This window comes from Mya arenaria, chromosome 14, assembly GCF_026914265.1.
Source record: "Mya arenaria isolate MELC-2E11 chromosome 14, ASM2691426v1".
NCBI classification, from domain to species: Eukaryota; Metazoa; Mollusca; class Bivalvia; order Myida; family Myidae; genus Mya; species Mya arenaria.
Genome location: NC_069135.1, coordinates 35,983,799 through 36,010,128, shown reverse-complemented (window position 1 = coordinate 36,010,128; position 26,330 = coordinate 35,983,799). Strand labels below are relative to the sequence as shown.

At 34.9% G+C, this 26,330-nt stretch overlaps 2 protein-coding genes across 3 annotated transcripts in view; one reads left to right on the top strand and one right to left on the bottom strand.

Annotated features, from left to right (window-relative positions):
- The first annotated feature begins 878 nt into the window (after window positions 1-878).
- Window positions 879-15,173, top strand: LOC128217845 (zinc finger MYND domain-containing protein 10-like). Its single transcript, XM_052925259.1, has 13 exons — window positions 879-1,024; window positions 2,958-3,066; window positions 3,404-3,520; window positions 4,544-4,677; window positions 5,821-5,905; window positions 7,275-7,363; window positions 9,102-9,202; window positions 10,240-10,322; window positions 10,556-10,645; window positions 10,793-10,918; window positions 11,973-12,094; window positions 12,658-12,783; window positions 14,017-15,173. Exons 1-13 carry the CDS (start codon window positions 924-926, stop codon window positions 14,114-14,116), a joined length of 1,383 nt encoding a protein of 460 aa, XP_052781219.1. The 5' UTR covers window positions 879-923; the 3' UTR covers window positions 14,117-15,173.
- Window positions 15,174-16,483: 1,310 nt separating this feature from the next.
- The window catches only part of LOC128217187 (laminin subunit beta-1-like), a 46,860-nt gene continuing 37,013 nt past the window's right edge, over window positions 16,484-26,330 (bottom strand). For both annotated transcript variants that reach the window (XM_052924134.1, XM_052924135.1), the window contains exons 24-31: window positions 25,622-25,857; window positions 25,051-25,233; window positions 24,619-24,795; window positions 23,933-24,108; window positions 22,645-22,786; window positions 22,055-22,231; window positions 20,771-20,927; window positions 16,484-20,509 (exon numbers count right to left, since the gene is read on the bottom strand). In XM_052924134.1, coding sequence (XP_052780094.1) covers window positions 20,370-20,509; window positions 20,771-20,927; window positions 22,055-22,231; window positions 22,645-22,786; window positions 23,933-24,108; window positions 24,619-24,795; window positions 25,051-25,233; window positions 25,622-25,857 — 1,388 coding nt within the window. In that variant the 3' untranslated portion in view covers window positions 16,484-20,369. The remainder of the gene's footprint in view (window positions 20,510-20,770; window positions 20,928-22,054; window positions 22,232-22,644; window positions 22,787-23,932; window positions 24,109-24,618; window positions 24,796-25,050; window positions 25,234-25,621; window positions 25,858-26,330) is intronic.

Below are 26,330 nucleotides of genomic sequence, written 5' to 3'. Positions count from 1 at the left end.
TGTGGCCTACACTTATCTTAATTTAAGTTCTTTGTGATGCAAATGCAAACAAAACTAGCAGTGTAAGACTATACTCAGTTAATAGAAATCACCAATTGACGTCTATAAATCAGTAAAAAAGCACTATGGGAAATTACGCCTGCTGGGTGAGAACCTAAATCGGAACAGTACCTAAACATGAAGCACCCATTATAAAACAGTTTTTCCAATCGAGATCAGTTTAATTATGATTTTAATCAATAAAGACGCTTGTCTTAGATACAACTTCCAAAGAACCTGATTCTCCGATAAGAATCTCAAATACTGCTATCATTTAAAGTTTTTCATGTTCAAATGTCAATACATGGCACTCGGGGGGAAAAGACTTCATGCTTGCCACAATCACAGCATACTGGTACAGCCTGTATTTTACTGAAAATTATCAAATTTTACTGACAAAAATGACAAATAAAACAAGCTGGAAATAACTTAAATTATTATTTACTTAAACAATACATGGAGCAATATTTTAAAAATAATACATAAAAATAAAAAATAAACGAATTAAAACTGTTCCATATATTTAGGTACTCCGATGACAAAATTGGCAGTCCTTGACTGTGCGGTATATCAAGCACGTTTCATGCAGATTGGTAGTATCTTGAATAATGCAATTTATATCAACCAATTGGTCTTGAATCCTAGTATGCTGATGGAAAATTGTGTAGTTGTGGTGCAAGTCTAACTAGAAATATTTCAAAAATAGTGCCGAAAGTGTTCCGATTTAGGTTCTCACCCAGTGTAGTTCTCGCTGTGCATCGCGAAGCTGTTAGTGTAACGTAACCATATTGCAAATTTCATGTCAGAAATAAATCTGCTACACCGAAATAGAAAAGAAACAAGTTTTCGCGTGTAAACAATTTGTCGAGTTTTCTAGAAATAAAATGTCTGCTGAGGGTGGCGGTCAAGTTTTATTGCCGGTTGAGGCAGAGGCTGCAGTAGAGTCATTGAAGCAATTCCCCCTGAAGGAAATAGGTGGACCAAAGTGAGTACTTCTCGTTATATTAAAGGAAATTGATCCGTTCCCATGGTAATTATTTCAACATTTCCTCGTAAATAAGGGATAAAAGTTTCCTTACTGTTTAAGCAAATTTTGTTTGATTTTTACGTTATTTAGGAATTATTAAATATTAAAAGTTAAGTTTAATCCAGAGGATTGGCAGTTATCGTTGCAAATATAATTATTAGTATAATAAATAATATGAATAAGTTATTTACATACTCCTCCAATAATATTACAATGAATGGTTGTAACTTATTATGTAAAAGTGTCACTCAGCCTTTCACCCAAGGCATTTTGGTTTTGACCCGCAAGAGTCAGGTTAGTCTATTGGTACAGTGAAAACTTACTAAACCGGACAAGGTCTGGACTGGGCAAAATTTCCGGTTTAGTGAGGATTCTGGTTTAGTGAGGATTCAAAATATTAACTGAGTTAACCTTTAAAGGAAGTTGAAAACTGGAATAAAAGGAAAACACATAAAGATAACATTTATTTTACATCAACAATGGTTCAAGTAACTTGAAATAATGTATATTCATTAATATATCAATGTGCATGTGTTTGTAACATTACAGATTACACGTTGAGACGGAGGTTGAGACATGATTAAAGCACATGCAAAAGTGATAAACATAATTTAACATTTCTGCGTTTTTATAATCATCTTTTTTTCCAAGTCTTAAAATAAAACAACTTGCGTAATTTAATGCTTGTTAAGTATGTTTGATAGTTTAATTAACGCACCGCTCTAATTTGATTCAATCATAGAAGTCTTTAGATAAAACAACCCTCCAAAATGATCACTTAATAACCTTTTCTAGTTCTTTATTTTCTGCTACAAACAAATTAATGTTTCAATCGATTTTCTTTCCACAAGTTTGATTATCGTTTGATTATCGCGCGGCAGTCAATCCACAGCGCAATCATCATTATCGATTATCGAGTTAACACAACATCACAGGTGCAATATTTAACGATGCACCGGCTGTCAAAACAAAGTGACAAAGTAACACGTGATTAACGAATTCCTAATACACAAAATCATTTTGACATGTTTGAACAAATATACGTCCGGTTTTGTGAGGTAAAATTACGTTGACAACTAACAAATTTTCTCGATTTTTTGTCCAGTATCCGGAATTCCGAGGTTCCGGTTTTGTAGGGATTATTTTACATTGAAAATAGAAGGGGAAAACCGGAACTCTGAAAAAAGGCCGGTATCCCGAGGATTCAGGTTTTGTGGAGATCCGGTTTAGTGAGTTTCCACTGTATATGATAGGTGTCTATATTTCGCCAAAGAGGTTGTGTGTTTGATCCCCATGAGGGGTAAATTCTAGATTGAATATGTGCAAAACTAGTTTTCAGTAAGAGTGGTTGATATATGGGTCACGCTTCAAGAGTATGTGATATCAGTTAAAACAGTGGAAACTTTGAAAGAAGATGAGATAAATGAATGGTTATATCTGGAAATTAGAAAAACTTTGAAGCTGACAACTGATCATTTGCAGACAGACAAGAACAAGTTTTTACCAAGCTGATATCTTAGGCCGATGAAGCCTGAAGTCAGAAAAGGAATATAGTAACAAACAGAAACTCAGATCTTCAAAGTGAAAAAGACCTTCAAACTAGAAATGATCTGGAAAATATCTTGCTTTCAGAAAATTGTGGGAACCCTGAAGCCTGTAGATTGCGGCCTTTTTTTAAGCCATTGGATAGAGTATCATTTTCCAAATTTATATTGCCTCTTGGTTTAAACAACCCATTGTATATGCATTTCAGCTATATGAATTTATACAAAGCTTTGACAGGTTCTAGTCTTAATGTACTTGAGATTAAAAAATGCCACTTTTCTTTCACAGTTCATGAATAAACTCATTGGATTTAAAAATACGTATATATAATCTGCATGTTTTCCAGATGGTCAGTTCAGCACGAGGTTTTGGAGAAACTGAACATGCAGGCCATACTTAACGCCTCTGCCCAGGAAGATGAGTTTGTGAAAGACTACCTCATTACCTGTGACAAGGTGGGTAAGCAGGCAGTGAATGCCCGAAGACTTCCATGAGTTCCCAATAATTTATTTCTGTGACCTTTCTAATATTTCAAAATTCAATTGCTTCATTAACTGTAAAAGTAAGTAGCAAAAATATCATGTAACCTCCTAAGAAGAAGTTAGTATCAATATTACAATTACCTGTGAAATAACAGAGGCACAATAATTCGCGAAAAATGAATACTTCACTTTTCCCTTACACATGACTTGTTTTTGCGTTTAATAAAACATTTAGCATTATATTTTTATTGAAAGACTTTGGCATTATTTGTCTGTGACCCCAGAAATTGATGTTTTTCTCTTTTTACAGTTGTCTTTGTTGATATATGATCTCCTGGCCACAGAGGTTTGGAAGGAGAAAGTCTTCTCTGAGATTCTGGACACCGAAGACTTTGATCCCAAAACAACTTTCCCTTTGTATATGGTGGTACGTATAGATCTGTGTCATGTCAACTTTGAGCCCATAACAACTTTCCCTTTGTGTATGTTGGTATGTATAGATCTGTGTCATGTCAACTTTGAGCCCATAACAACTTTCCCTTTGTATATGGTGGTACGTATAGATCTGTGTCATGTCAACTTTGAGCCCATAACAACTTTCCCTTTGTGTAAGTTGGTATGTATAGATCTGTGTCATGTCAACTTTGAGCCCATAACAACTTTCCCTTTGTGTAAGTTGGTATGTATAGATCTATGTCATGTCAACTTTGAGCCCATGACAACTTTCCCCTTGTGTATGTTGGTATGTATAGATCTATGTGAAGTCAACTTTGAGCCCATAACAACTTTCCCTTTGTATATGTTGGTATGTATAGATCTATGTCATGTCAACTTTGAGCCCATAACAACTTTCCCTTTGTGTATGTTGGTATGTATAGATCTATGTCATGTCAACTTTGAGCCCATGACAACTTTCCCCTTGTGTATGTTGGTATGTATAGATCTATGTGAAGTCAACTTTGAGCCCATGACAACTTTCCCCTTGTGTATGTTGGTATGTATAGATCTATGTCAAGTCAACTTTGAGCCCATAACAACTTTCCCTTTGTATATGGTGATACGTATAGATCTATGTCAAGTCAACTTTGAGCCCATAACAACTTTCCCCTTGTGTATGTTGATATGTATAGATCTATGTCAAGTCAACTTTGAGCCCATAACAACTTTCCCTTTGTGTATGGTGATACATATAAATCTATATCATGTCAACTTAGAGCCCATAAAACCCTTTTATATGGTGGTTCATTCCGAGACAAATACTATTTTTGTATAAAAACGGTTAATCTGCGAGAGTGCAGCTTTAACATTATGATAAGCTTGTATACCCTAAAGCATGAGACTTTGAGCTTCAGGCATATACCTTTGTTTGATAAATGTCTTTTATACAACAGCATGTTTCAAACCCCCAAAAAACACCTACAAAATAATGCCTCAATCGTAACTGCTACAGCTCTACCATGAGGCGACTGTGATTAACCTGCTTGAGACAACCATGTTTTACCGAGAAGTGTGTGAGGCAGCAGAGGACTGTGTCCTTGACCTTGTAGACTACTGTTACAGGAAACTCACACAGCTCATAGCAAGGTATGATACATTCCTTTACCACTTTAGCTTTACTGATTGTTATAACATTGGTTTTGATGGCGTTGTGCTAAAACTTACTTACGCCTCGGTAATTTGTAAAAATAGATAAAGATATGGAAATGAGACTTGGTACCAATCACTGTCATTGACAACACACACATGTATAACAAGTCCCATAATTCTTTATTTGTTTTTATCAGTGCCTCTTGTTTAGAAAATATGATTTTCAATTTTACAATATATTTTTAGAACAGAACACATAATTGATGGCTGCTGCAGACTGATCACATTTACCTTTCATTTTAATTATAAAGATCATTTATTTAATATGTGTATTTAAATCAATCTGCTCTCAGATATTATGTAGTAGTATGTGTATAAATATTATATATATCCTTACAACCTCCTTCAAACTTCAGTTCTTTTGTGAGGGAATGCATTTGTATCACTGTGGTAATGCTGTTGCAAGAGGTTGTAAGGGTATATGCATGCATATCACTGTGATAATGCCGCTGCAAGAGGTTGTAAGGGTATATGCATGCATATCACTGTGCTAATGCCGCTGCAAGAGGTTGTAAAGGTATATGCATGCATATCACTGTGATAATGCTGCTGCAAGAGGTTGTAAGGGTATATGCATGCATATCACTGTGATAATGCCGTTGCAAGAGGTTGTAAGGGTATATGCATGCATATCACTGTGATGATGCCGTTGCAAGAGGTTGTAAGGGTATATGCATGCATATCACTGTGCTTATGCTGCTGCAAGAGGTTGTAAGGGTACATGCATGCATATCACTGTGCTAATGCCGTTGCAAGAGGTTGAAAGGGTATATGCATGCATATCACTGTGGTAATGCTGCTGCAAGAGGTTGTAAGGGTACATGCATGCATATCACTGTGCTAATGCCGCTGCAAGAGGTTGTAAGGGTATATGCATGCATATCACTGTGCTAATGCCGCTGCAAGAGTTTGTAAGGGTATATGCATGCATATCACTGTGATAATGACGTTGCAACCATCGTCACCAACAACTGCATATAGAAATAGAAGGAGATATTGAGTAGCTGCAACAGGTTGAAGATGTGTGTAAATGCCGTGGCAGTTGCAGGACATCCACAGTTGTGTTAATGCTTGTTGCAGGAGTGAGGAGTCAGAGGAAGAGAAAGATGAGGAAGTGGATGTGAGCCAGGACGTCTCCAAAATGGTGCATGCATCTAACTTACAGGTAGTTGCAATTTTTCTGCCAGTAAGTCAAATGTAAGTTGAAATTATAATGATTGAAGCTTGAGTTCTTTACAACTTTCACTTTGTGTTGAACATTGTATGAATAATGGTTGTGTTTGTTTTATTCCTTAGAGTGGGATTATAAGTATCTATCAAGTGTTTCCGGTACGGATATAAAAAAATTTATAGTATTTTTTGCATATCTAAAATTATCAATTTGTGGGAAAATTGACGTGAAAAACTCCTTTTTGTACATTTCACTAAAAAGCGCCTGCAACATATTTTACTGACATCATAAAGTGCGGTAAATTTAAAAAAGTGGCGCGTTGTTGTGCATGAATCATCTTACATGGTGCATGTAAGACGGGTTTTTCTAGCACTGGTCACATGATATGCAAGAAAATAATATCTGTCATGAGTTTACGGTCAGGATTGAAAAATCTGAGTCAAGGTCACCTGCATTGCACATTGACATAGAAAAATGCATTTTTGTGAAAAGGGCCCTGATGATGTTAACACATGTCATGATGCTCAGTAATTTTTACTCACTGCCTATGTCAAGAAGTTCCTTTAATATAACATGTTTCATGGGTTATTTTGTTTTGTTTTGAAGATATATTTTTTGTGAAGATTTTGTTTATGAAAATCATGTATTGAAATATAATAATTATGCTTACATCAAGTGTAAAATGAAAGAAATTAAAGGTATTCCATCACAGTGCATGACTCATCTAGCATGGGGGGTGCACGATAGAGTTTTCCAGCAAGACTAAATTCAACGGATATTCCTATCCGGTGTGCTAGAAATATGTACCTGTGTTCTTTATGAGAGGTCACAAGAGGGTGTCCTGTTAAAGATTGAACATGTGACCTCCTGGCTGAGAGCCAGCACCTATACCACCACAAGACAACCTCACATATGACATTTGTTCAGCAATATTTAAAATTCATATTCAATTTTAAAGAGCGTGTTGCCAGTATCTAAGACTGTCATATTCTGGATGTCACTTATATTGTTTGATGCTAATTTTTTTTCTCCAGTAATAGACAATTTATTTCTGTAATTTATTGTCTTCTTACAGAAGTAAAGGATTACAATTTATTGATACCCACATGACAGTCACTTAATTACAATTAAAAAAATATTCAAACAAGACATGTAATTAGTTGACTGAGGCCTAAAAAATACATATGGTTTGGGTTACCCCACCCTACCTGTGAAATAGGCCCCAACCCTACTGTTTTTACAGTCAGATAGTATTTTTTTAAATTAAAAGCCTACCTACCCTACCTGTTTTTGAAAAGGAAATAACCCTAACCAAACCATTTCATTGGCCTGATGTGTAATTCAATGAACTTGCATTTTTCAGGAACTTGAAAAACAGGACAGGAAACTGAACTTTGAGATCTGCATCAAAGCTGTGTCACTGCTCAGATATATTGTTGACCATCTTGAGGGGTAAGTTGTTCTCACGTTATATATTAGTGTTCATTGTTACACTACTATAAGTTAATTCATTCTTAAGATAAAAAAGATAATATGAACATGATTATTTAATCTTGTAAAAACTTTGTATATATAAGTTAGCCTTTTTGAAGTTTTCTAAAAAAATATTGAAGTTTGTGTACTTCCAACTTCCAAGCAATCAATTTTTAGCCCTTTACTACAGAGTTATATACTTCCAAACTTCCTGTAACGAAAGCCCTGGATGTCTTACCTATACATGGTAGTCTTCAGCACCCTCACTGTCCCAGACAAGCTTTTCCAGGGGATGGTCCATTGCCATCTCTATCATCGCCCATATTTCTTTACACAATAATCATTTTTTGCAATACATTTATTAATGTTATGAACATAATCAGTTCCACACAAACACATAGACACACACACATTTATAAATCAAGTAGAGTGAGAGCTATACCATTATTAGTGCTTGGTTAGTGATCCTTGTGCTTATTTGTGATGTCCAGTTAGTTTGTCTACAATGTACTTACCAGTAGGTCAGCGTGTCATGATTTATGGGACACTGTGACCCAGACAGAGTGGAATGTAGTTTAGTGGGTAACAGGTAAGTATTGTCCTTCATTCTGGACAATGAAAAATGATGTAAGTCATGATAAACATTTTTTTGAATTATTAAAGTAGTTCTGCCCGTCTGTAATCCCATAAATTAAGCACTGTAAATGGATTTTATTTAAATGCAGCAATTAATAAAGAAAAGAAAAAAAAATCACATGGGTGTATTGTATAGATTATTTTATATAGGTCTTAATTGTGTGGAATACAAAGTAGATTTACTGAATTGAATGAGGTCTTGTCAATTTGATGATGCATTAAATAACAACTGACATCTGCTAACTGATGTTGCATCTCTGTAGTCACGAAAATTGTTATTTTATTGGTTTTCCGGTTACCAGCTCTTAGTGTGATGACATGCTTCTTATCACACATGACATCCTCCAAATATTGGTGCAACTAATAGAAACACCCCCATAGTATCCCATACTTATGTTGTTTTTCCAGGTTATCTCTAAGTATTATGACACGCCTGTTAAACACACACAACATCCCCCAACTGCTGGTGCAACTAATAGAAACACCCCCATAGTATCCCATACTTATGTTGTTTTTCCAGGTTATCTCTAAGTATTATGACACGCCTGTTAAACACACACAACATCCCCCAACTGCTGGTGCAACTAATAGAAACACCCCCATAGTATCCCATACTTATGTTGTTTTTCCAGGTTATCTCTAAGTATTATGACACGCCTGTTAAACACACACAACATCCTCTAAACACTGGTGCAACTAATAGGGACACCCCATAGTCTCCCATGCTTAATGTTGTTTTTCCAGGTTACCTCTAAGTGTGATGACATGACTGCTAAACACACACACCATCCAACAACTACTGGTGCAACTGAAAGAAACACTCCCATAGCCTCCCATGCTTAATGTTGTTTTCCAGGTTACCTCTAAGTGTGATGACATGACTGCTTAACACACACACCATCCAACAACTACTGGTGCAACTGAAAGAAACACGCCCATAGTCTCCCATGCTTAATGTTGTTTTCCAGGTTACCTCTAAGTGTGATGACATGACTGCTAAACACACACACCATCCAACAACTACTGGTGCAACTGAAAGAAACACTCCCATAGCCTCCCATACTTTATGTTGTTTTTCCAGGTTACCTCTTAGTGTGATGACACGCCTGCTAAACACACACGACATCCCACAACTACTGGTGCAACTAATAGGAACACCCCCGTGGTCTCACAGGAAAGATGGTAGGTATCAGAATACTCAAGGGTTTAGTGAATCACTAAGAAGAAATTTATTTTTATATAGTTCACAAAATTCCAAAAATATTAAACCAATCATAATGTGACTACTTGAGGATTGGCTAGCCAATTTTTTGAGGCAAACAAATTTGATCACCTTGAGCAAAAATTAATTGCTGATGGCAGCTTGAAATGTTGTAAATTCTGCCCTTGGCCTTGCGCTAAAATGCAGTTGTTTTTAGCTTGACTAGTTGAAGAATAAAGAGAGTTAAACTACTTAACCTTGCGTCGCCTTCAGCTTCCCAGACACATCATGGTTTAGATTTGCATGTAAGCACCTTTAAGACATTGTCTCAGCAAAAACATCATGTATTGCATTGAAACTTAATATATGTGTTCCCATCTATCTAACATACTTAATTTATGAACACTATTTTAAATAAAATGCAAATAATGGGGTTTAACTATTTGACTAGAAATTTCTGGTTAAGGTTTTGCATGTAAGCACACATATGTTTAATATCTCAGCAATTACTTGATGTTTTGCATTGAGACTTTATACAATGATACTCAACCATCCAACTAACTTAAACAATTAAGTAAGATAACTTTAATGCTTGGTAAGGTCCTTAATTATTTTACTTAGAAATTCTGATTAAGGTAACTCAGCAACTACTTGATGTATTTCATTTAAACTTTATACAATCAAGTAAGATAACTCTATTTTGCATATAATACAAATTTTGCCTCTTCATTATTTGACTTGAAATTCAGTTTAAGGTTTTGTATGAAATAAAGCTTTATATCGATCCATACATGTTTCACCAAAACTTTGCAATTCTTAAACTTGATAGTCTAGCACGCTGTCTCATTGAAAGCTGTTGTTTACTTGAGAATAAAGTTTTTCAATATTGTTTTAATAATTCATAAAATTCAAAATATTTGTAATGGCAAGACGATAACATTGGATAGAAGGCTTTGATGCCATTAAATAGAAAATGATTAACTCAACCTTTCATGAAATGTTTGCATTGATGTTTCAGGAAAACAATACAAATACATAGATGGAAAATGGGTACAAGTGGATTTTGCAGATAGTTTGAAACTCACAAAAATAGAAGGACAGGTAATTTTACTAGTATATGCAGAATTACCAATTTTTAAGATTTACCTAAATTAATGAATACGTAGTCTACCGTTAAATGTTTTTTCCATAATGAAAGTCTTCAAAGCTACGAAAAAATTAAAATTGAATTGCAAAAAAAAATCAGATATACATTGTATATGATGCACATTTAGTTTACATTGTAAACATTTGCCTTACATGTATGTTGTATACATGTTATTGTGTGGTTGTAGGTCTGGCTTTCCATATTCCAACTGCTAATGTCGACAGCCTGTCAACAGAAATACGAGCTGGACACATACAGGAAAAACACAATACTTAAGGTAGTGTAAAGCGTGTCTGTCATTTAAGCTTATCTTTACCTTAAGTTAAAAAGTTAATAAACATATACAGCTGTCCATATTGTAAATTGATACTTGAACAGATTTATTATCATCTGTTTATAAAATGGTATGTATTTTTCTCACCAGTTGCGGTCATTCCTGACGGAGCCCATGTTGGACCAGATTCCTATGCTTGGGGAGCTGCAGCGTTACCTGGAACACCTGTCCATGATGGACCCACCTGCACCCAGGAGAGAGGTCATACTTGAACAGGTACGACAAAGGTCAAGGAGGGAGGGTTGTGTATTTAGGTGTGGCCATGCCCTACCCCATGGGACAGCTGTCCATCATGGTTCCATCTCTACCAAGGAGAGAGGTCATACTGGAACAGGTTCATCAGAGGTCCAGGAGGGTGAGTCTGTGGTGTTTTAAGGTGTGGTGTTGTGCACTACCCCATGTCCATGATGGTTCCATTTCTCTTCAAGAGGGTGGGGGTCCCTACTCATGAAACACCTGCTAATCATGGACCCATCTGCATCCACGAAATAGTTCATACTGGAGAAGGTAGGTCAAAAGTCAAGGTCGGTGGTGTAATTAGGGTCGGCAGTGCCCTACCCCATGGGATAAACGTGTATTATAGACCCACTTGCACTCAGGAGAGAGGTCATGTTAGAACAGGTAGGTCGATTTGAGGAGGTAGGTTATATCAAGGGTGTGCCATGCCCAACTCATAGAACATCTGTCCTTGATTGAACCATCTGCACCAAGGAGAGAGGTCAGATGACAGATAGGTCAAGGTCAGAGGTCCGGGTCCTGTGGTGTATTAAGGGTGGCCATGCCCCACCCCATGGAACACCCTGTCCATTATGGACCCACTACTTAGGTTCAAGAGAGGTTATATTGGAACATGTAGGTCAAAGTTGAGTTGGGGAGGTCTGTGTTGTATTAAGAGGTGGCCATGCCCTACCTCATGGAACAGCTGTCCATGATGAAACACCTGTGAGATATACTCTACACCTCCTATAAGTGTCACAAGTTATAACCATTAAGTTTTCTTCAGGACAACAATAAACAGGCTATTGTGTTCACTGATCAGATGCTTAGTATGCAGTTGTTGTTTTTTTATTTAGCATTTATACTTCACTGCTAAACTAGACACTTAGATCCATGTACATGTAAGCAATCATTTAGTGTTTCTGACTCATCTTCCGACCTTAATCCCCATGCTTTTTCTGCAGCAGACTGGCTTACTCATGCCAAAATGTCCTTCATAAATAATGATGTATCTGCTATCAACTGTCACTCATATTGTTCTGTATATACACAGGTACCTGAGGTCCGTGATTACATTCTGCACAGTAATGAGGGCAAGTGGAAGAAGATTGCCAAGAAGCAGATTAAGTTGTTCTTTGACCCGTCAACCAGTGACCTCAAGATGCAAGCAAAGAGGTGGGCACTTGACTGTAAATAAGCAGAGTTATATATTGATATAATGTAGGAGGATTTTTCATAGCCTTTGTGGCATAGCTACAGTATTGTGCACCAAACTGAATACTGCGTGCAGTGGTGATTTCATTCAGTTTATTTTGTTATGATCTCTAATCTGCTGAGAATAACAAACAAGTAGTACCAACTGCATATGTACATAAAGCTTTTGTGTATTCTGTTTGTCCACAATTTTCTATTGTTTTAATTAGTTTAAACCTTTTTGATTGCAACGATTGTGAATCAAGTTATTACAACATTACCGGTATATCAATCACTCACGTTGACACAATGTTACGCGAGAGTGTGGTCTTGTCTGGCTTGGTGACCAGTTACCAAACTCACACGTGCCCAGCCTGGGAATCAAACACAGGTAGCCTAGATGAGCAGCGAGTGCGCTAACCACTGCGCTAGCCGGACAACCAAAAAAAATGCTTTGAGGAGACCTTTCGTACCATTATTCAGTTTAGGAGCAAATGCTCTTTCCAAAGCTTTGAACAACAGTGTTTTAAAAATCTTTTGTCCAGGTGGGCAGACACTTACAATTTTGATGTGATGGAGGGGTTACTGTCCGAGCCGCCAAAGTGTGCCAAGTGTGGTGAAGATGCAAGCAAGCGCTGCTCTCGATGCCAGAACGAGTGGTACTGTGGAAGGTAGGTTCTAGGAAGGTTGCTGTTATTAGAGTTTTTTAAATTATAAGTTTCTTTGAGACGCTGGGTAGGTAATTTGGGTGACTTCTAAATGTGTGATGTAAACCTTGTTTCTATATTTATGCAGAAAGGGCATGCAAGACATAAGCTCAGCACATTTCTTTTTGATTTGGTATAAACTGTGTTATATTCTCCTTTTTTAAGAGTTCTGGCCCCAATTTCTTGGCTTATTTCAATTAGCCAAAATACATACCGGACAATTTTGACATTTTTTCTATGCGTCTTTTAACCAAAAACATAGATTAAGTTTTTTTTCTCGGACTTTTCACAGATTTTTTCCCTGCGTCTAATACCCCCTATCGTCTTATACCCAGTCATTTACGGTACCTACTTAAATGGAATTTTGATAATCGAAAAATGGTTTATTGTGATTATCATAAAAAATCTTTTTATCCTAAGTAAAAAAAACTCCTGACTAAGAAAATATATGGTAAGACAAATTATTGAAAAACAAAAATAGTGAGCTTAGCTTAATCCTGTTATAAGGGTCTAATGAAGTTTTGAGAAATTGGGCCAGAAGCTTTTAAAGGAAATAATATATGAGATAAATAAGATTTACTATACTTTTTGTTTTAAAAAAACATATTTAAGTAAGTAAATTTGCTAAATGAAATAAGATACTGACTTGCACTCCTCCCTAAGAACCATAATCTGTTTGGTTTAAAGTGTTGGCAGAGGGGGTTGGGAGTACCCCTCATGAGAATTTTCAACAATTTTGGTCTGAAATGGTGCATTTTGGGTATATTTTACTACTTACCCCTTTTATTGAAATAAAAAGTAAACTTAGACGCTTTTAGGATCTGCTGTATCCACAAGTGTCGATCTGGCATAATTATTAAAAACAAACTTTACTCTAAAAATGAGAATATATCTTTCTGTATGATGTGTATGAAAAGCAAAGGAAAAGAAAATGGTATCACCTCAATGTTGATATCACATCTCTTTGTCTCATATTATCCTGATTTTGAATACAGAACAGAACAGAACATGAATTTATTTTCGTTCAAAAATTCAACATAGTTACATACAATGAACTAGTTCAAATTACTTGATCATTGACAAGAAATAATAAGTGTTCATGGATGTATGGTGATCGGTGAGTCAATACATGAAACGAAAGAAACTTAGTATTTAAGAACACAATATGGTTTATTGTTATGAATACATTTATTACAGGGAGTGTCAAGTGACCCACTGGCAGAAACACAAGCAGGCCTGTGATCTCATGTTTGACTCTCTCAAGAAACTCAAGGAGCATGAGCAAGCCAAGGGATGATGCCACTAACCTGAGATCTTGTTTTTCTACTTGTTCAATTTTCTGACAGTTTTGGACCTTTTTGTCTGTGTTAAAACAAACTGTTAGGCCTACAGTGTCTTGTTTCTTTACTTAAAGTGTCACTCATATTTTAAATCAGTACATACACATTTATAACACATAAATTTTGAGTGTTAATCCTTGAACTACTTACTAAATAATGCAATTCTGGAAAAAAATAATAACTGGTAACAGATTGTAACTGTGAATTTAATAGCTAAAAACGCATAATATTAAATGACTAAAAGTCCTAAAAGATTTACACTGATCAACTTTTGTCGCATAAGGTGGAAATAATATGTTACTGCACCTTCCTTTCAAATCAAACATGGACTTCATAAGAACCATTGTTTACGATATCTGTTCATCCTTTTTGTTAAATTAAAACAATTGTATTAATTATTTGGGCGCAAGAGTGCATCTTGAAGTCAACAAAACATTGCTTGGCAACAAATAGGATCTTTTTATGCCTCTCTAAATCTAAGACTGCGGTAAAGTGTACTGACCATGTTGAACACTTAAAAATATGATCAGGAACGGTGTATTGAAAATAGCTTTGTCATATTATACTATGTATAGGACGCACTTTTTTACCCCAGAATTGTTGGGAAAAAAATTGCCTGCGTAACTTTTCTTCTAATTCTATATGTATCAGTTCTTGTTTTCATTTGAATGATCTTTCAATTGACAAACATTTTGCTTTATTCCATCCTGTGCAAAAACTACAGTACCGCTGTCTGATTTTAATATCATTATGAGGAGTGTATAAAAAGTATTTGTTCAGATTTGAATGATCTTTCAATTGACAAACATTTTGCTTTATTCCATCCTGTGCAAAAACTACAGTACCGCTGTCAGATTTTAATATCATTATGAGGAGTGTATAAAAAGTATTTGTTCAGATTATGTTTGTATTAATTGAAGTATACAGCCATTATAGGTTGTATTTGTGATGTGTGTTCATGTATCTTAATTTATTTATTTTAATGAAAACATTCCTTTTGATAATAAACAATTTGAAAATAATTTTGTTTGTTTTATGAATTTCAATAGAAAGGATTTAAATTATATTTTATAGCAGCAGTGTATTCAGTAAGGCGAGCGTTTACCAACCGCTCGAAAATGTTTTGTTTTGTATCCCTGTTGCAACGCAGCGCATATACTTAAGGCGGAAAACCAAACAGCAAATATTCTCCGCAGACATGTTTACTGCTGGTTCAACTCTATAGAATACAGGTCAAGTTTGACACTAGTTACAAACCCGTATTCTTTACTGAGTGAGGCTACTTTTCAATTTAAAATTTGCATACTAAGATGTCCCGACAATACTTGATGGAAGGACTGATAGTTTCAAATAATATGTGTTTATCACCATAAAATACTGGTCAAGTTAGACTTTGGTTACAAACTACTATTATTTAGGAGTTATGTCCCATTTTCAGCCTAAAATTTGCCCAAAATAAAACAATGTCAAGATGATTTCTTATTACAGGTTTGACAGATTTAAATAATTTAAGATTTTAATTCATGGTTCACATAGTTCACACTATAAAATACAGATTAAAGGGACTTGACACCAGATGGTCCCAAAATAAGCAAATACAGTATTTCCTAAGAGCAAGCCTAGATTTGTGGCCGATAATACATCATTTTACATGATTTAAAGAATAAACCAACAATCGTATCTGCCTTCATGTTGTCTTAGTTTCCTCGCTCAAGTGTGGAATATGTTCTCCGATCACCTTGCAAGTCACTTGATCGTTTCAAACACTAACATGTCAACAAGCATTATGCCAACTTGCCGTCTTTCTTCATCAGTATTTATCTCTTTCAACAGTTTCCATCGATTAATTTCATGTTTATCTGTCAAGTACTAAGTTGTTTTGCAGCAGTGCTTCCTAGCACTGTACGTCCTTTTAGAAAGCCATGAAGTTTAAACTTCTTATTAATTTATATAGTCACTCTTGTTGGCACGATGTTGCCCGAGAGTCTGGTCTTGTGGCATGAAGTGAAACTGGAGTACCCGGAGAAAACCCACTTGTACAGCTTGGTGACCACCAACAAAACTCACATGCGCCCAGACTGGGATTTGAACCCAGGTCGCCTTGGTGAGAAGCAAGTGTGCTAGCCACTGTGCTAACTGGACAACCAAAAGCATTGAAGATTACTGTTAACATTAGGGTCACATATTATAAGCATCAATTCAATATCCAAAACTGAAGTTTAAACTGCAGGCTCATATGACCTTGTAAGTCCACATAAGAAATTCCCTTAGGAAAGGACGGACCAGGGCGGAAGTTTTTGTACATGCAAATCAAAACTACTCAGTGGAGGGACTGCCAATTTATTACGTTGCTTTTTATTTGTGTACACAAAAGTAATACCAAATGTTTAAACAAAAATGCATTGAGTACAAAATTACTAAAGCTTCAAAACCATGATAAACATTATAGACAACCTACCAAAACACCAGAAAACAGATCTGGTACACTCATATTATGCTACAACTAGTATTTACACATTTTTGACTGGTTCGTTTGCCACAACGGCAGTTGATTTAAAGATAGACGACATAAATTTGGTCATTATTATTGACATTTGGTACTGATCACAAAATGAACATGTAGTGTATGCCTATAGATTTGTTTACAGACGGGCTTATTTATAACACAAGTGATAATGCCTTAACAGTAACGCACAAACTGCTAAAAACAAACCTAACCAATGATTGAAAAGGAAGTTGATTTTCATGTATTTCTGAGGGATAAAAGGATGTTAGTCTATGATGGATGCACTGGCGCCAAGATCACAAAAATTGAGCAATTAGCTTCTTGAGAATTGATTGTGTTTATTTATAATCGGGGTTCCAATTTCTCGAAACTTCTGAAGGCTAACAGGCATAAGTAGCTTATTTCAAAAAGCCAAAATGCATACTTAAATTAGATTTTGAGAAAAGAACAATGGTTAATCGTAATAATAAGAAAGATAATTCCTATTTGAAGTCTAAGAAATATTAAAGAAGTAAATACAAAAACTGAATTATAGCAAAATTAAGAAAGTGAGCTTAGCTTAAACCTGTTATAAGAGGCATCAGAAGTTTCAAGAAATTGAGGCCCGGTGGTGCTGTATTTGATCTAAGGTGTCCTGAATTAAAATCAAACAATTAATTTATCATATTTCCATTACATATTAACATTCTTATTATTGACGCATATATTTATGCGATATTTCATTTCAGTAAGCTTTTTGAAACTAATGAATTTACCGAATTCAAAGTTTCATACAAGGAATAACATTGAGCTGTTACTCCAGCCATGTGATTTATGTTACAGAAATAGTTTGGAAGATTTCTAAATTCCTCGTTCAATTTATTATCACAGTGAATGAATTATTCTGTAAGAAGCAAAAGAAAAGAACTGGCAATAATAAGTTTCCAATACAAAGGTATACCTGCAGTATAGCTACCTGTATGTCAGGTTTTGAAGTAGTAAATTATGCTATTATAACATAGGTAGTAATTATGGTTGTACATACTATATTCTATATAAAATTGACTAAATTCTCGCAAACTGAGGTAATTTCTTAATTATCAAATACACTATAAATATACAAAGTATGTATAAATGTATAATATAAATATATAATTTGTGACTCACAACGACTTGGCACAAGATATGATATTCGTAGCTCAATTTTGCTAAGAGAACTTTTGTCACAACACAATTAAAAACTGGCATTGAAAGCCTTATGGGTTTTTGGTAAAAATAAACGATGATGATACAGGAAAATGCTTCTATAAATAGCACAGGCCGTGTCTAGCTTCAGCCTATTATGTGTGTACACAAATTAAACATGGACACAGTTATCTATTAAAATTACAGTCACCATTTCTTCTCTTTTTTTCAAATCAGCAAAATATATTTACAATGTACATTGAAGGTTTTGATCAAACTATTGAAATTTGTTCTTTTGCAATAGATATAATTGAAAGCAATAAGTTATTGTCAAGCAGTCCTTTTGAAATTGTAAAAATCTAATGAATTTACACGTATGCTGATAATGAGTAAATACAATGCAAGTTTTAATGTTAGGTACACCATAAAAGATAGGACAGCGATGTCAGTGTGTGTATAGCACCTGATAATTTCCGACGTAGCATTTATGACGTAATTTATCACGTGGTATACACACACTGGATGTCCCAGAGTTCATGATATAGAATAGCCAAACATGGGTACCATAAAGAATGGTACATTGTACACAAGACTAAAACTGGCTTCAGAATTATGACAAAGTTCTTAAGTTAAAATCATAAATTAAAATCCATATTTATTTCATTCATTCAATCTTTGCAGTTCTAAGACGATATCTATTTTAATTTGTTCAAACATTCTATGAAACTAATGACTTCTTATAGTTCTTTGTTGTATTTCAAAATGATTTTAAAATCAATTAAACTCATGGAATATTATATATGCGTCTTTGTTTAACATCCTTATCTACATGTATAAGCCATTTTTTGCCATAATTCTGAATCTAGTTATAAAAAAAAATCATAAAATACACGATTTATAATACAGATAAAAAATACGTTTTCGTACACAATAAAACGCCAAAGCAGCATTTGGTTTAAAACAAAACATGGATACAAAAAAATAGCAAGGAACAGTTAAAACAAGACTTTGTGAATAAAATTGCTTTTTAGCCCTATAAAACAAAGCTTTGACTAAATAACTACATTTTTATACAAGCGATCGTCTTATGGCACGGGGGGTAAGTTGTATGTATCACATGAGAGATTGGTGAAAAGATGAACAAACAGAATAGATAAAACACAGAACCATCATCATATTATGTGTAAAGCAGTCGATTATTGTCAAGCCACCGAGAAAACTTAAACTGATGTCATTCATATACATGACCATTTTTCAAATTCCTTTCAAAAAAGTGAAATTGTCCGTATTTTAATGGGGTTTTTTTACACACCAGACTGTTGACAAATCAATTATCTTTGGAAGAGATTCAAATGTTACCAAGCGTAACATATTTCCCCTTTAAATCGGTGTAAGATTTAAGCATATGCTACGTTAAAAGAGTTTTAACTGTGTACAGTTAACATTCTATACACATTAAGTACAGCATACCGGATTCAACATTATAACAATAAATAATCTACTCGCTGTGTAAATACTGGCCGTTAAACAAGTGAAACATATCGTAAACCTAACAAAGCTCCGGGTCACTGACTCTTCCACTGTACATTGCTACTTTCCTGAAGACTGTCTCATTTGAGATTCAACAAAAATACAATTCTATGCCGTAAACCTGAGAATGAATTTAAATGAATTGCTTACTATGAAAAGATACCATTTCCTTTCTTTCTAACCTTCAATATTTCTCTTCAAGAGAATATCTAGAACCTTATTCAAAAATCTCTTCCAATACTCGCTTGAATTGTGTGGCAATTTGTAAAGTTCCTGTGGCCCTTTTCAAAAAGTATTTAACATTTGAGGATTTTATTTATATTACCAGTAAATAATCTTTAATCTGTATAAATGTCAATAATGGGAACATACTGATTTTTATTCTTAACTTTGCATTCATTTTAAATACTGGCTCAATTTCTGTTCACTCAAATATGTAGCAAAATAATGCAACTATAACACTAAGATAATTTCAATTTACGACTAAAATCGACTTTAAATCTTTACTGAAACAGCCCATTGAATGAAACTCACATTACAGTCACATAAAGCATATACTGGTAGATATCTTACGCAAATTTAATTGCATTAGTTTCCACACCAACTTTCTACTGTCAGTTTCACTAGATTTTTTTCCAGTCAAAATGAGAAAAGTAAATCGGAACATCTTGACAACAGTCCTCAGTTATCCCTCCCTAAGGTGTTGGCTTACTTGTCTATTATTTCGATCCATTAAGTAGATATTTATACATTGTTTGGTTTTCACTGTACATTACATATCAGAGTTTCTTTGGTCCGGACATTCCTTTGCTTTGGAAACACAATCTCTTGAACAACAAAAATGAAATTAATTCAAGAAAAAGTCGAGAGGCGTTTCACAGCTGTAGTGAATCTGTCAGTCAGCCGACATCCAAAATACGTCGCACAAAATCAATTTACACACAAAACAGATCAAATATTGCAATTGTCCTCAGTGAAAGTCAGCTTTATAACTAATGCCCTATACGTAACTATGTTGTACATGTTCTATAGTCATTGGCCTTCTGTTGAATAGCCTCCAAGTATTTGGTCATATTAGCATTATATTCATCTATACGACTGGTTAGCTTAACAAGCTGCTGTTCATAATTCTCAAACTCCGTGTTCATATCTGGAAATAAAGAGAAATCAGTCTTAGACATTGCAAAAATATACAATATTAACACAATTTATAAGCATTCATACCGGTAAATGGTAACTTTTAAAAGAAATCTCTTGGGAGTCTGGTATTAAAAAGGATCTCTATTTCCTTAAAATACATGCATTGCAAATGTTTTTAGTTTTCATTAATTAAAATTGACCAACAAAACTACTAAATTAAAATTTTACAGTTATTTATGTCCATTTCATGCTTTGTTAAGGGCATACACACCTCTTAATTTCTTCAGTTTGGCAGTAGATTCTGTGGCCAGGTCATCGGCACGCTTTCTCAGATTCTCCACCCTGCTCTTGGCATCAGCAGTCGAGTTGTATTTGTCGTTCAGTTTATTCAAAACATCTGGGTACTGATCTTCAAGACTTTGTGCTTTCTGAAAATCAAATAAAAAAATCTATCATTATATAAAATGTAATAAGTTTTGAAATAACAGGGAAAACCTCATTATACAGTGGCAGTGCTAGCACGAAAAGTGTATGACTAATATGGTGAAATCAATTAACCATTTTCTTCATGTCAAAACAAGCCATAATAGGCCTGCCAGTGTATGGCTTATCAGTACATATCAGTACCCGTATATATTGGTCATTATTGGAATATTGACCCTAATGTATTACAAACCTATTTTCTTGGTATTTCTTTTGGTTTAATCAATAAGTGAGCTTTGTAAAGATTGTAGAGAATTGAATTTCCAATCCAGTGATAAAAAAAATTTATTATGTGGTCTAAATCATTTCCGCATCATATTGATAAACAAACAGAAAAAAAAGGTGAAAATTTGATGAAATTTTATTTTGATTACACTATAATTCATTAAACTTCACAAAAATCATTAAATAAACAACTTATTATTATAATTCATTTGATAGAGGACCAGATGTTAAAATATAACCTTTTAGCTATTCCTACTCAATCATTACAATATCATTTATGTTATATATATTTTCAATATATTTTCATGAAAATAGATATTTTTTAAACTAACTAATTATATTTTATGTTTTCAGTTTCAAACTTAGTTTATTTCTCGAGATAATGTTGTGGGTTGATGAAGACATTTGATTGCATTCCATCCTATGATAGCATATCAAGCAGTTTTACACATATATTCAGGGCTTCTAAAAACCGGCAATTTACCGGTCTGAACTGATTTTGACTTTGCCGGACCGGTTGCAGTTACAGAAAATGGCTTAAAATTTGGACCGAAAAATATGTGGGGTTTTCAATTTCGGCCCAAAATGGACACTACAAGGCCACTTAATGACATATTTGACAACATATCATAAAATCAACTCAATAATATTTCCACAAATTGAATTGAAAGTTTTACTTAACAAATTTTAATACTCTAGCTCTTACAACTTCATTCTTAGATTTTGTATTAAAATATATATCGTTCTTTCTCTGGGATACTGATTCAAAAAAAGTCATCATACGATCCTTAATACGAGGGCCCCTACATGTTAAGTGCTACAACACTGTACTAAACAATTTCCTTACCGTAGATGCCTGGTTAGCGAGGTTTTCTGCCTCATTAGCTGTGTCCTCGGCATTTTTCACCTTGAACTCATTCTCGGTAATCTTTGTCTGTAGCCCGTCCAGGTTCTCCCGCAACGTATCCACCTTGTCCATCGTGTTCTTAGACTTCTCCTCTGCGGCCGTAGTTTCTGACTCGATCTGAAGGGAAAATTAAGGGGATACATACAAACCGAAAGCATACCAAGTATGAAGTTCCTGGGTCTAAGTGTTCTATAGTTATTCAGTGGAAACGAAGTGTGATGTACGGACTGACGGACGGACTGACGGACAGGGCAAAAACAATATGACTTCCCATGAATCGGGGAGACATAATGAAAGCTCTCAATCCTGATTTTTGGATTAATCCTGAATATTATCCTCCCTGAACCAGTAAACCAGCTTAATACCAATCCTAGTTACTCATTCGATAATAATTCGGCAATAATTTGACATGAAAGCGGGTAAATCAAATACAAGGAAAACAATTATTTATGTTATTTCAGAAATATATCTGTCATAAAAGCATACACAGCAAAAGATTAGACACATTTTCCTTGTTTTTTCCAAGTTACCTGTGTAAGATCGGTTTGGGCATCGCTGATGTCACTGTCGGCTTGGTCGATGGCCATCTTAGCCTTGTCTTGAGCCTCCTTTGAGCCGTTCAGTGCCTTCAAAACACCCTGGGCTATGTCCAAGATGGCTGCTGCTGCCTTTCTGCATGTCAAAGAAATAATTTTTTTGTACATACTACAAGTTCTGATATGCTTTACAGATAAATTGAAGTCTTAAAGGGGCTGTACTCTGTATGATGAAATAGGGAAAAAAAAAGAGAAAATTGTCGAAAACTGATATAAACTTGCTATCTATGTGTACAATGCATTGAAACTTACTAACTGAAGTACCACATAGCTTACAATTAATTTATCTTTCGCAGCTTTTACGTATTTTTCCATTAAAAAAGATTACTAGGTATGCCTACCTAGTAGAATTCATTCCTTATGCATGATTGGCTAGTCGATGTTATCACGTGATATTACCAAGTCAGGTATATAGCTTAAATATCCCTACTGTTTAGGGTAAGCCTTTGTAGCACAGTGGATACAACACTGAACTGAAATTTTGGCGACACCTGTTCGAACCCGGTCTCCGACTCAATTTTTTTTTACATTTTGGTATTATTTTTACAATTATAATATCAAAGAGTAAAACATTTTATTAAATAATTGTTCTGAAATTCATTACAGAAAAAATTTTTTTGGTGCCAATCAGTATCAGTAACATACAAAGGCATTAGGTTAAATAAAGTAACCGTTATGTGTATAGAGTTATCTAACTGAGAACTGTTGTATCAAGTCTCGATGCAATACATCAAGTAGTTGTTGAGATATTAACCTATTTGTGCTGACAATACCTTAAAACATTAACCAGAGCTGCTTAGAGGAAAAATAACGGCCCATTTTTCATATTAAATTTAAGATAGAGTTATCTAACTTCATTAACTAAATAAGTTGGATAGTTGGGAACACATGTCTAAAGTTTCAATGCAATACATGATGTATTTGCCGAGATATATTAACTTTAATGCGATTACATGCAAAACATTAAGCAGAATTTCTTAGTCAAATAATAAAGGCCCATTTTTTTGCATAATATTCATTTGCATTATCTCACTTCATAAATTAATCAGGTTGGATATATCTTTGTTTTAATGCAATACATGATGTATTTGCCGAGATAATGACTTGAAATTGCTTACATGCAAACCTTAATCAAGGTCTGATGCCAAAGCTAGGATGAGTAGTATAGCTATCCTTATTCTTTGAATTGTCGAGCTAAAAATAAATTACACATATCACTTACGAGGCATTTTCTGCTCTCTCTTTGAGCTTCTCAGCAGTGCCGAGGTCCTCACGTGTGTCATCAAGGATGTTGTCGATGTTCTGTAGACCCTGGATTGTCTGGTTAATCTCCTGGGCAAGTTGGATCACCTGCTCAGGCTGTAGCGAGATTGTCATAGCCAGTACCTCATTCGCGGTCTGAAACAAATGTGTTGGGCCAAATAAAATAATGGTTTGGTTAGGGTTACATCCATTTCCAAAAAGCTTTATATAAGAACGTTATTGTCATTATTGGAGAGTGGTGATAAAGTAATCTGGTATTGAGCTTAAAAGGTTTTAAACTATATATTAAAACACAAAACTTAACAACTGAATTTCTTTTTAATTGACAAATGACTAAAAACGGTGAGGTCAGCGCCTATTTTGTAGGTAGGGTCAAGTAACCCGATCCAAATAAAAAATTTACTTCGGCCTTAGAGAAGTACTTGAGTAAATATTTTGCTAGACAGGCATGGCAAGTTTGAATGAAAATGGCACACATTTACTTAAACACTGACAATTTATGTGTGATTTATTTCGGAAAAACATACACAAGACATAGACTAGCAAAGGTATATGATGGGACGACGGTCAAAAATTGATCACAATGAACCTTTAAACTCTTTCAATGAGGTCATATGTATAATCCAGATAGTGTTCAATACTCACAGCCTCTATGTTTTTTGGTTCTGCCCCATTCAGCTGCAGGAAATCTCTCACATCAGTCAGGAGTTTCTCTAGGTCAGCTCTCGTGTCCTCTGAGGCCGTCTTGGCCTTCGACGCCTCAGCAAATGCCATCTGGGCCTCCATTTTGGCCATCTGGGAAAGGTCATGGGCACGGGAAACCTGGACAGAGAGAGGGGCTTCTTAGAAATGTAATGTGAATCTCATATACTGTGTTTGCCTTTATAAACATGATGCATTGATGTCAAATTTAACGCCTGTGTCCAATTTATGAACCCAAAATGTATTGGTGATAAAATAAAATTAACAATAATATTAACAATACAGAATTAAAACAGCAACAATCAAATTTGGAAGTTGTTGTAAAATTAAATCAAAATTCTGATCAATTCAATACAATGTGGGTTCAACACTTACATTTGTTGCAAGTCCTTGAGCATTGTTTTCCTTTACATTCAGGAGAGTTTCTGCCTTCATGGCCAGGTCCAGGGCATTATCTGCCCTGGTAACAGCCCCTTTTTCACAGCTGGGCCCTCCACAAGAGCCACACCCACCCCCGCCACACACATCATCACATGGGTCACCTGAACGATCACACACCTGCAGAAAAAGGTAAAAATATGGCTTTAAACACTTCATTAAGCAAAATTCTGAAATATTTTCAACATGATGTACTGGTATCAATGGCGCTTATTCGATAAAATGACAACAGTAATCAAACCATTAAAGTTTGTGTTTATTTAATTAACTTTGTGTGTACAGTTGAACCCTGTTCGCTTGAACTCCTAGGGACCGGTGGAAATACCTCGAGCCTTGGAAAATTAGAGCCAAGCGAAAACGTTTACCTACAGTGTAAAGAAATCGGTCCTTTAAATCTAGTTTGAGCCAACGAGGAATTTGAGCCAAGCAAATTTGAGCCACCAGATTTCAACTGTATTTAATTACCACAGCAGATACACATTTTCACCATCCAGTATCCCATACTTACTTTGCCATTAATTTCCGGGAGCATATCACTGAGCATAGACACTTTATCGTCAAGCTCTCTGAGGGCCTCCTGGTTGTTCTCAATACTTGTGTTGAAGTCACTTAAGTTGTCTTCCAGGATTTTCTCTACACGGCCACGAACAGCGGCAGAGTCATCTAGGTACTTGTTGGTGCCATCCACTACACTCTGTGCCTGCAGGGACCTCTGTTCAGCCTCTCGTGTGATGTTGATTGCACCTGGATGGGTAAAATTCAACAATGTTAAGAAATCGGTCTGTGAAAAATATAAGTATTTAAGTCATTTTTTTTTAGTTATTTAACCATCTATTGATATATAATAATTTCAAATTTAACTAGGTTTTAGAAATCAGACTGTGAAAAATATGAGTAATTAAGTCATTTTTATTTTAGTAATTTTCAGCAATTGATATATAATAATGTCAAAGTTATCTAGGTTTTAGAAATCGGACTGTGAACAATATAAGTATTTCATACATATATTTATTTTAATATAAGTATTTCATACATATATTTATTTTAATATAAGTATTTCATACATATATTTATTTTTATTTATTTTTTCTGTGATTTAAAAATCATCTGATAAAAAATAATTTCTCTGTTCTAAATCTTATAGTCTTATGTATTTCACTACAAGTAATAAAATAAAAAACTCATCCTTTTCAGGATTTTTTCATGAGATCTTAAAC